This window comes from Myotis davidii, unplaced genomic scaffold, assembly GCF_000327345.1.
Source record: "Myotis davidii unplaced genomic scaffold, ASM32734v1 scaffold930, whole genome shotgun sequence".
NCBI classification, from domain to species: Eukaryota; Metazoa; Chordata; class Mammalia; order Chiroptera; family Vespertilionidae; genus Myotis; species Myotis davidii.
The window spans coordinates 1,166,933-1,178,216 of NW_006282518.1; the positions used below are offsets into that span (position 1 = coordinate 1,166,933).

Sequence of the window (11,284 nt, forward strand, 5' to 3'; positions counted from 1 at the left end):
TTTTAGTAGAACTAACTTTCAATAGCCTAATAAGTCTGTGTAAGCATGGCACAGATAACATTGCCATTGTTTATGGGGTTGTCCCACAGAACATTCTGTTCTTCATTATGTCTACAGGAGAAGATATATAATAGGGCCCCATTGCTATTCTGGCTTTCACCATCCACATGGTCAGAATATATCACCCTAATACCCACAGGGAGTGTGCAGTCCTGTAAGGTTCAGTGGGAGGAAGGGGGTAAGCAGTATAACAAGTAGGTGACAGCACCAACTTTGAAACCAGACCCCCTTTTTAGGATGCATGAGAGATGGTGAAAATCAGTCTATAAGACTCATCTCAAGAATGGGAGCAATAACTGGGTATCATGAAGCTTAACAAACAATGGATATAATGGTCTTTGTATAGTATCTGGCATATGGTAAATGATTAATAAATATTTCTGTTGTTCAGCACATAGCAGATGATCAGTAAATTTTGGTTGGATGAGTGAATGGATAAACAAACAAATGAATGAATTGATAATCAGCCAGATAAATACCTGTTTTATGTTCCCAGTATATATTCCTCTCCTCTAAACTTAAACTTCTGCTTAAAAATGCAATAGGTTGTGCATGGTGGGATCCAATAATGTTGGACAAAGTAGATTTGCTATCATTGTCTCATAGGAGAAAGAGCAACCAGTGGTTGGCAAACTGCAGCTTGCAAGCCACATGCAGTTCTTTGGCCCCTTGAGTGTGGCTCTTCCACAAAATACCAACTTCTGCGCATGGGCCATGAAATTTTAATCGTACTGTACGTGCGTGCCCGCATTTGGTATTTTGTGGAAGAGCCACACTCAAGGGGGCAAAGAGCCGCATGTGGCTCGCGAGCCACAGTTTGCCGACCACTGACCTGGGCCAATTCCACACGACCCCTGCTGGCAGAATTCCTAAACCAGTCTGCAAGTATCAGGTCTGCAGATAGAGGACAAGGCCTTATCCTCAGGAAGGGATCATTACTGACCGGATCCAGATAAAATGAAATAAGTGGCAAGCCCTGCTTGCAGTGCCTCATTGGGCAGCAAATACAGTTTTGAATTTACCCTTACCTCATCCACGTCCAGAATCAATACCAGGTCCTCTTGGTCTGCCTTATACACATAAGGGTTACTGGTTTCAAGGCCTGAATGCCTGGTCTCTACACTCTACATTTCTAAACCTCCTCAGCTCCTTGCTCCTCTTATCCTCTACTCAAAAATAGCTCATTTGCTCTTAGTGGCATCTAGGTGAGGAAACTGAGACATGAAATAAGGGAGGGCTCCCAGGACCCCAAGATCAAAAGCTCTTCAAGACTTCCTCCCAAGCATCTTTCTTCTCCCAATCCTATCTTTCCCCAACTAAGAAGGTGACCAGAGAGGAGGTGGCAGGCAAACATCCTCAATGGTTCTCTGACTGGTTACAAAGTAAGACAGGCCCAAAAGCTCAGCTTTACAAGCCAGAAAACCTATGCACCAGAAATACTGGTCTCAATTGAAGGCCCTGATACTTCTGTGGAAGGTTTCTTTAAACCAGTGGTTCTCAACCTTCTGGCCCTTTAAATACAGTTCCTCATGTTGTGACCCAACCATAAAATGATTTTCGTTGCTACTTCATAACTGTAATGTTGCTACTGTTATGAATTGTAATGTAAATATATGATATGCAGGATGGTCTTAGGCGACCCCTGTGAAAGGGTCGTTCGACTGCCAAAGGGGTCGCGACCCACAGGTTGAGTCTAAACAATTGTATAGTGATCTTTTTTAGACAAAGGAAATAGTTTTTCACTTACCTTTTTCTTCCAACTACTGTTCAGCTTTGGGAACATATTTCAGTTCACTTTTAATATTCTGGATCTCCGATAGGTTGACTGCAGGTCCTGGAAGTTTCTTCGCTCCTGGAATTGGCTTCTTTTCCTCATCCGAGGTGGGAGGAGCACTCTGAAGAGGAAGAAAAACAAGGAATGAGATTCAGCTTACTAAAAAATACGTTTGGTCTCTCTGGAATGAAAAAAATTAAAGCAAGAATAATGTCAGAGTGTAATTCTAGCAGAGTGACTTTTTCTTGTGCTGCTGAGACATCCTCAAAGTTTCAAGAAGATGATCTGAAGTTTGTAGAGGAATGTGGAATAAAGTTAGAAGAAGAAAACAAGTAATTTCCATGTGACTTAGAAAAACTAGAGTACTGTTTAGTGTCTTATTACTAATAAGAATGACCATTAGTTGGAAGTACTCATCTTTCCAAGGCAAGCATCTTACAAGATCAAATTAAATTTGATATCATCTATATATATAAAAGCCTAAGCAACTGGCCAACCGGCCAGTAGCTATGACATATAAAGACCACAAGGGGGGGGCAGAAACTCCTACCAGTAGCTATGATGCACACTGACCACCAGGAGGCAGACACTCAACACAAGAGCTGCCCAGCTGCAGTGACTTGGCAGCTGCAGTTCTTGTGTGATGCAACTGGAACCAGAGAGGAGGTAGCCCAATTCTGGGATGCGTCACCCAAGAACTGCCCTCTTGCAATCTGGGACCCCTTGGGGGATGTCGGAGAGCTGTTTTTGGCCCGATCCCCACAGGCCAGGCTGAGGGACCCCACTGGTGCACAAATCCGTGCACCGGGCCTCTAGTGTGATCATAATATGCCTAAATAGCAGAGATTTGCAGAATGTTAGTGCACAGCTGGCTCTAGCAATGACTTAGTCTAGGAATTTTCAAAATATTTTGTTTGGGGTACAGTGGCTGCCAGCCTTTGTTCCAGTGAATCTCTGCAAAGCATAAACAAACTGAAATTGATATAAGCAAAACTTCTTTGAAAATGAGTTGGCTAAAGTAAAGCAAAAGAGGAGGCCCAGCTCTCCCTTCCTGCTTTGTAAAGTATTTTAAATTCCCTACCATATGTTTTTATTTTGTTGCAGCTGCAGGGCAGGACCACATTCTATACTTTCTTGTGGGTCCTCCAACACTTGGTACAGAAGTGCATAAGCATACTTGTTGATTGTTATTTAGCTGATTAACCCTGAAAATATACCACAGCGGCAAATCTATGCCTGTATGTATATACACCAAACACACATATTAACAGTGACATAAAACAATAAATCAGTTGCTGTGTGTGGCTCCTAGAACTCCAATTCATTACTACAGAAGAAAGTTGCTTGTTAGCTCATTCCTCTAATTTGCTACAGGTCAGGGGCATATTCTCTGCAGCCCTTGAAGGAAGGTGTTGGAGGAACATTTGATCACCGTGGCAGCCAGGAGAACAGGCCTCGGATCAGTTTCCTGCTGGGAGGGTAATTGAATGATTGCCCCAGCTGCTTTGTCCTGAAACACGCCCATCACCACACTGAGGTCATGCTTCCCACGGCTGCTCTTGGCCAATGACTGAGTGCCACAGGATCCTAAAGTGGCTGTTTCTGGGAGACCTCACACTCCTCTGGAAGGGACTCCGGCTCAAGAAATCTCCTTAGAACAGCACTGAGGTCTAAGATGCTTCTGCCAAACCCTCTGTCCCACTATCCTTCACCTGCATCGCTGTCTGACAACCCTCCCATTTTCCTTACAAGCGTTTTCCCCAGTAAGTATTTTGCCCGTCTAATCCCATCTTTGGGTCTGCTTCCTGGAGGGCCCAAACTAACAATCCCATTGTGAGACTGGCAGAGCTCCATCTGTTCACCCAACAACTGAGTGAACCAATCCAGTTCCAGGGAAAAGTAATAAGAATCCTCAAGTTTGTTGCCAGCCTAACTAGGCATCCCTGAAACTTGAGTATTAAAGCTGATGCTGTTCCCCCTTCTGGCTCCTACATCTAGTTCTCAAATTGTCTAGACCGGTGGTTGGCAAACTGCGGCTCGCAAGCCACATGCGGCTCTTTGGCCCCTTGAGTGTGGCTCTTCCTAAGCCTTAGGAGTACCCTAATTAAGTTAATAACAATGTACCTACCTATATAGTTTAAGTTTAAAAAATTTGGCTCTCAAAAGAAATTTCAATCGTACTGTTGATGTTTGGCTCTGTTGACTAATGCATTTGCCGACCACTGGTCTAGACCCTAAAGGGAAAGGGAAGAAAGTGTTCAACCTTCCTAAACTCGAACCAATTACTTGGTTGACATGTCCTTTATAAAACGTTTTTAAATTGTTTGAGTGGATGAGTAGAAATCTAAAATATCGAGGTGCTGTTCTATCTGGTAAGCGCTAATTGCTTTTCCTAGAGTCATTTCCTTTGACTCGGGCACAGTGCTAATGAACTAGATAACATGTCAGCCACATAAGTTGATAAAGTAATTCAGTGTAGACTGGCTGTTGTAAATATCTGGAAAATATTGTTTCCCCAGATCAGTGTACAGAGCCATAGGATAGGCTTCCTTGTGTGCGCATACATTCATCATTTATAAATGCAGGTTTAGAAGCAATAATGAACATTGGTAAGCCTCCATTTGGAGGACCAGGTATTCCAAAATGTTCTTTGTTAGGATTTTGGAAAGAAATTTTAAACAAGGCTATAAAGTGTTGGGAGTTTTTTAAATATCTGTATCAGTGAAATAAAAATGTTTCCTTACTTATAAATGTTCCCATGATTGTTAGGTGGGTAGATCTTAATAAAGAAGCATGAAGAAGAAAAATGTTTCTAATTCCTTCATTAAGTTCACAGGGAAGTCGCATTCGCTGTCTTTGTAATATCAAAATGTGCTGTATTGACACCCAAAGCCAATGTATGTAGTTATGTGTCTCTGTACACATTTATTATTATGATATACACAGAGATATAATGGTAATTTTAATAGTAGTCACTTTCAAGTTATTAAAACCTCAGTGCACTGTGCTCTTTATTTATCAAGGTAAGACTTTTAGTACTTGATTTGGTAAGGTCATGTGTAATGGAAAATTATGAGTGGATATATTTAATAAGTAGATATGATATTAACTCAGGAATGGGGTTAGTGATGGTGCATATTCTTAACTGAATCTTCTTCATCTTTCAAAAATAATTGACAATCTGAATTTGTTAAGAATTATAATAAATTAAGGCATGAACAAACAGGGTTCCTATTGGCTCTGTTTGACTAATAAGTACATTTTTTTTGTAAGTAGATATTTGAAGTGAGAAGAGATATGGAAGACATTGTTTGATTTAGATAAAAATAGCTAGAGAGAAGGCTTATCAGCCAGCCCCAGACCATTTCCAGTTTCAGGAATTGCTCTTATCAGGGGAGATATTCCCTTTGGGGGTGATGGAATATTTGTAAAATTTAGCACAGTGGTGAACCATTTTCCAGCTATCTGGCCTTGGAGACCACATGTCCTATTGGGTTTTCCCCTAAACTTTCCTATGTGTTCCTTCATGCTCAAACACTGAAGACTTAATAATAACAGCAAACAGTTACACTGTCAGCTGTTCTAAGCTACACATACTAACTCATTTAATCTTCACATCAACCTATAAATATGGTACTATTATTATCCATATTTTACAGTTGAGGAAACTGAGGTACAGTGGTCACACAGCTAGGATGTGGTGGGATCAGAATCAAATAGTGTGTTTTCATCTTGTAAAGGAACCAGATGGAGAGGGAAATAATTAACAGAAAATCCCAGCATGCTAATTTGTGGCTTAAAAATGATGGGATTTCAGTCAAAAGAGATATGGGAGGTAGAGTAGGGGTTTTTCCATACCTTTCAAATCACTTCAAACAAGAAGCTGCCTTGTCTTATGCAAAAGAGAAGGCATACTGTGTCACAAAAAGTGGCTGGGGCCTCAAGCAAGACCACAAAATTCTGCTAAACTCACCTTATAACCAAGCTAAGATGCCTAACTGCTCCCCTTACAGTGTTGTTTCCATGAGAAACTTACTCTAAGATCCAGCCCAGAACTTGAGCCGTTAGATCCCACCCTTCCCTAAGACCCCACAAGTCTTGAGAAATCATTTTTGCTCTTACAATAAGGCAGTACAACCCCTAATTCTACCCTCTGATCGATGAGCCCCAGGGGAAAGGTGTTGCTCAGTTCAAGAAATGCTTCTGGGACCTCTGTGGATACCTCAGTCTTCTCCATCCTGCAAAAAATACATGTATTGGTTGGCCATTTGCATATGTGGCTGGTCATAAAGTATTCACCAACCAGGTTGTATCAGTTCTTGGCTATTTTAGAATGTGCTGGAACCATCAGATTGGGGACAAGGCAGGAGTGAGAAGTATGTCACAGTGTTTCCCCAACCTTCTAACTGGGACACATGAAGGAGAGGGCCATCTATACCACAGAGGGAAACTGCAATATAAGCCTCCAAAGTAACTGTTACATCAGTCAATTTAGTGAGAAAAGAGGGTCAAGCTATCTTCCAACTGGTTGCCATGGTAGTGACAGACACAGCTTTAAAGGAAGCACAGGAAGGAAATCTAATTACAGGTAAATGGGGGTGTAGGAAGAATTCCACTGCCCACCCTTGTCCCTCTCCATGGCTTTTTCTTACAACATGCATAATAATAGACCCAGGAGTCCTTCATGAATGTTAGATACACAGATCAATTGAACAATTCTTTATTGAATACCTGCTAGGCTATGCCATGTCTGTTATATTGCCAACTCTTTCCTCACAGTGACCCTATGAGAAATGGAGTGGATCTTATTTTGCAACATAGACTCAGAAATACATGACCAAAATCCCAAAGAGAGCTCATGCATCAGAACTAGAGATTATGTACCATAGGAAAGGTCAGGCCCTGACCGGTTTGGCTTACTAGATAGAGCGTCAGCCTGCAGACTAAAGGGTCCCAGGTTTGATTCCCATCAGGGGCATGTACCTTGGTTGCAGGCACATCCCCAGTGGGGAGTGTGCAGGAGGCAGCTGATCGATGTTTCTCTCTCATCGATGTTTCTAACTCTCTATCCCTCTCCCTTCCTCTCTGTAAAAAACCAATAAAATATTTTTAAAAAACTTAAAAGGAAAAGAAAAGGTCAGGTTGAGTCCTTTCAACTTGTATGTTTAAAATTTTTACTCATAAAAGGTGACTTAATGGCTGAAATTAAAGAACTCGGTGATATCACTCAAATACTTCATCTCCTCCTTTCAAAAATTATCTATTGATTAGAGGCTGGAACCGCTAATTCGGACCATGTCAGGAATTATTTATGGGGTGGAAGATTAGAAGAGGGACAACCAGCTTTATTAGGAAACTTTCAAATGATGATAAATGTTGTTTTGGGGCAATTACCAAAAATGTCTTCTATAAAAGTTAAAACAGCTTTTCACCTTTTTAAAAAGATAAAATACAGTTTTATATGCAATACAATTTTACTTAATTACATTTCCCTTGTCTTATGCTAATGACATGCTCCAAAACCTTAATTATTTTTTTCAGAGCCAGACCTTCAGCACAATTGGGGATGAAATATCAACACTTGGGGAAGGAAATTTCTGTATTTATTGTTCTCATTAATTTTAGCCTCCATTTAGAAGATGAGGTATTTGAATTTGGAGGGGAGGTAAAGAATTAGAGGGAGGAAAAAATACAGAAATTTATAGACCCATGCAAAATCTTCTTGTCAAAGTAAATACCCAGAAATTGGAGCTTTTTGTTTGAATCCACAAGAAATTTAATGTGCTTATTACCTGTGCTCCCACTGGGGTTCATCACTCATCAGCATCTGTACTAAATGCATCCTGCTTAGTTCAGTGAAAGCTCAGAATGAATACTTACCAAGCTTGTGACTGTTGTGGACCAAGAGCATCTAAGAGGAAATGCTCCCCCTCCCCCCACACATACACAAACAAGCATACATAATCAATCAATAGACTTCATGTTAAACTCATCATCTTCAAGTAACAGTGCCAAGCACTTAAATTCAGCTTAAGGGAAGCAAGGGCCAGTGTGTTTCATGGCTGATTGAGCAAGACATCAAAGGAACGTATATACTTTGTGATGACTCATTGACCTACTTCCCTTCGTGCCCTCCATTGCCCTAGAGAACCAGCCTCCAATGTGCCTCTGCCCCCATGCTAGTCAGGATTTTGGAGGAGAAAGACAAGTTTTCCTCACCTCCTCTGTTTCTGGAGAACTTTCTTTTCTTCTAGGGGGTTGCCCAGCTCCTGGCCGAAAGGCTCCCATTGGAATATTGATATTTGCCTGAAAGAGAAAATAGGGAAGATTTAGTTCCAGGAAAGTAAGAAATTGTAATGATACTCTGAAACAGTAATTGTTGTGAAAAAATGCATCTGAAAAGTACATCTCTAAAGCTTTTTACTTCAAGAAAATTGTGGTAATGACAGTACAGAAATATGCAAAGGCAAATCTGACTTCTATTTATCACAACTTTTTTATTCATCCTTAGATCAAATTCAGTGGAAGAATTTGAAGACAGTTTGTTCTGGCTGTTGCCCTCCTGTGGTGCTTAATATTTTTCTCTCTCTGGGATAAGGAAGGAGCACATAATGATAGGAAAGGAGGAAACAACATCCACAGAAGGCATCCCACATCTTAGCCCTCCTTCAATTTCCTTCAGATTTAACATGGTAGGGGGGCAATCACACCTCTTAAACTGCCTTCTCCTTTCCCTAATATCCTAGGGCTGTTCCAGCACTTTTAAAAATATATTTTTTATTGATTTCAGAGAGGGAGAGGGAGAGAGATAGAAACATCAATGATGTGAGAGAATCAGTGATTAGCTGCCTTCTGCACGCACTGTGCACTGGGGATTGAGCCCACAACCCAGGCCTGTGCCCTGACTGGGAATCAAACCATTACTTCCTGCTTCATAGGTCGATGCTCAACCACTAAGCCACACTGGCTGGGCCCAGCACTTTTTTAAGTTTCTATAATGACACTTTTTTACCTTCTTCCCAACACACCATTGTGTAAAAAGTGTGCTGGATAGTCAAATTTATTGGATCACAGTCCATAGATTCTTGTCCTTCATTAAAATAACATACTAATCTCCATCTGCAGTTAACAAAAAACACATTTTAGTAAACACGGATTATGCTAAACATTATGCTAGGAATATACTGACAAAGTAATTAGAACTTGGTGAAGAGAATATGTAAATTTGAATTTTGTCCCTCTTTCATCTGATATCAAAAGGCAAGAATGTATAACACAAACCACTTCAACCAGGACTATCATTCACATAAAAGAAGCCTTAAAGCTTTTCTGAAGGTAGAACATATTTTTTCCACTTAAGATAAAGCACTTGTTGCCTCATGAGGGCAAGATGCACCTCTTTTAATATTTCTGAAATCAAAATGTGTCTATGCAGCAATGGTATCTTAAAATTTTAATTGATACATTGTTTTATTTCTTAGCAAGACATAAAATAATAGTATTTTATAATTACATGTCACAGATTGGATAATATATCATTAGCATCCTGAAATAAGATCAAAACAATGTATAAGACCCACAAAAGATTATCTCTACTGAACCAAAAACTATTTTCATTACTATAGTCAGTTTGGGTGAAAGAGGTAAAGTCCAGATAGGTACTATTTGGAAGAAGGTCAACGGATTAGATCATCACTATCATGACCCATTTACTAAGTTTCTATAAAGGACATCTTCCCAATGATGAATTCAAGTTAACATTGTTTCTGAAGGATTTGATTGCTGAACTAACCCATTTAATCCTGTGTGTATGTTCTATAGTAGGTTGCAGTTTTCAGTAAAGGAACATGTAAAAGTCATCCAAGACAATATATCGGTAAAGGACATGCTGTGGGAATACCACCTTTTCTTGCTCAGAGATTAATTTTAGCCATGCATGTAAACTCTCCATGGTACATTGTGGGGAAGCACGGGACTTGGTTGGAAAGTGTGTAAGGAGGATTCTCCTAAAGATCAGGGGCCTCTTGGGGGACCTTGCTGAAGGTGGTAGCCCCTACCTTGACTTTTCCAAACAAGTCCTATCCCCCCGGGTGTTTTGCTAGAATCTCTATGTTGAGTCTTTAAGACAGTGGTTCTCAACCTTCTGGTCCTTTAAATACAGTTCCTCATGTTGTGACCCAACCATAAAATTATTTTCGTTGCTACTTCATAAATGTAATGTTGCTACTGTTATGAATCGTAATGTAAATATCTGATATGCAGGATGGTCTTAGGCGACCCCTGTGAAAGGGTCGTTTGACCACCAAAGGGGTCGTGACCCACAGGTTGAGAACTGCTGCTTTAAGACCTGACCTTGTAGAAGCATGTGCTTTCTCAAGGATATTTACCCTGCTGATTCTATCTAGAGGTTAATTTTAGTTCAAGCTGTTGTTACAATAAAAGCCTAAGGAGGCAGGCAATTGGGCTGTTTTTGGTTTCTAAAGCCAAATAAGCCCCTTAGCCTCTCTTTCACAAAAACTGTGTCAGAGTAATCTATTCATCCGTTGCTCAGGGTCTGCTGGTCAACCCTGGCAGTACATGGCAGTACATGGGTGGCTTATAGTGGTGAAAAGAGCCCAATGCTGGGAGTTGCTACAGATAATCTAAACTTGAAAAAGTGACAGCTGCTCCAATGCCGATCTTCCCCATTTGTAATATGAATGTTAGGCTTCATCAGTGGTTTTCAAATCTTTGGCATGGAACCCTTCCTTCAAGTAAAGTATTGTGAAAAAATGTAAAATGCAAACTAGGTGGAGGTGGAACTGCTGTGGCTGAGGTGGTAGGGAGCCCATAACCCCATCTGCTCCCCCCAAGCTCAGGGCCATGAACAGTTCCTTGGAACTTGTGGAGCCAATCTAACAGCCATTGAAATAGATCATCCCTAAGTGGGTGAGTATTGACATATACTTAAGATATTTGCTCTGCCTATTGTTAAGGTGTCTGGAATTTATTTTAAACTACTTTAGCATAGAGTGTGTGGCATTTTATACAGGGTATCCCAAAAATGTGTGCACACTTTAACAGCTGATAGCTCAATTTTGAAAGTGAAATGTATTTTAATAAATACTGCCTTTATAATTAATCAAAGTATGTGTATACATTTTGGGGGACACCCATATATGTGCACTTTGGTTTAAACTGCAACACTAGGAATATCTATTTCTGTAATTGGGAGTTCATCCTTCTGGGGTGGTTAGGTGGTAAAATATCACAAAGACCACATTCCCAGGATTGCTACATCAAGTACTTCTGTTAGCCATATCTCCACCAACACCTGAGGCCTCTCTGCTTGAAAAAAAAAATGTAAAAAAACAGGTGGAATAATGGAATGAGCATTAGAAATTGATTTTATTTATGAAATTAGAGGAGGTTAAGATATGGAGATTGGTTAAAATATTTTGGAGACAATCC

General features: G+C 40.4%; 1 protein-coding gene across 3 annotated transcripts in view; it reads right to left on the reverse strand.

Moving 5' to 3' along the window:
• SMPX (small muscle protein, X-linked) overlaps positions 1-11,284 on the reverse strand; it is a 51,010-nt gene that overhangs the window by 26,590 nt on the left and 13,136 nt on the right. For all 3 annotated transcript variants that reach the window (XM_006752993.2, XM_015559692.1, XM_015559694.1), the window contains exons 3-4: positions 8,054-8,140; positions 1,808-1,955 (exon numbers count right to left, since the gene is read on the reverse strand). In XM_006752993.2, coding sequence (XP_006753056.1) covers positions 1,821-1,955; positions 8,054-8,140 — 222 coding nt within the window. In that variant the 3' untranslated portion in view covers positions 1,808-1,820. The remainder of the gene's footprint in view (positions 1-1,807; positions 1,956-8,053; positions 8,141-11,284) is intronic.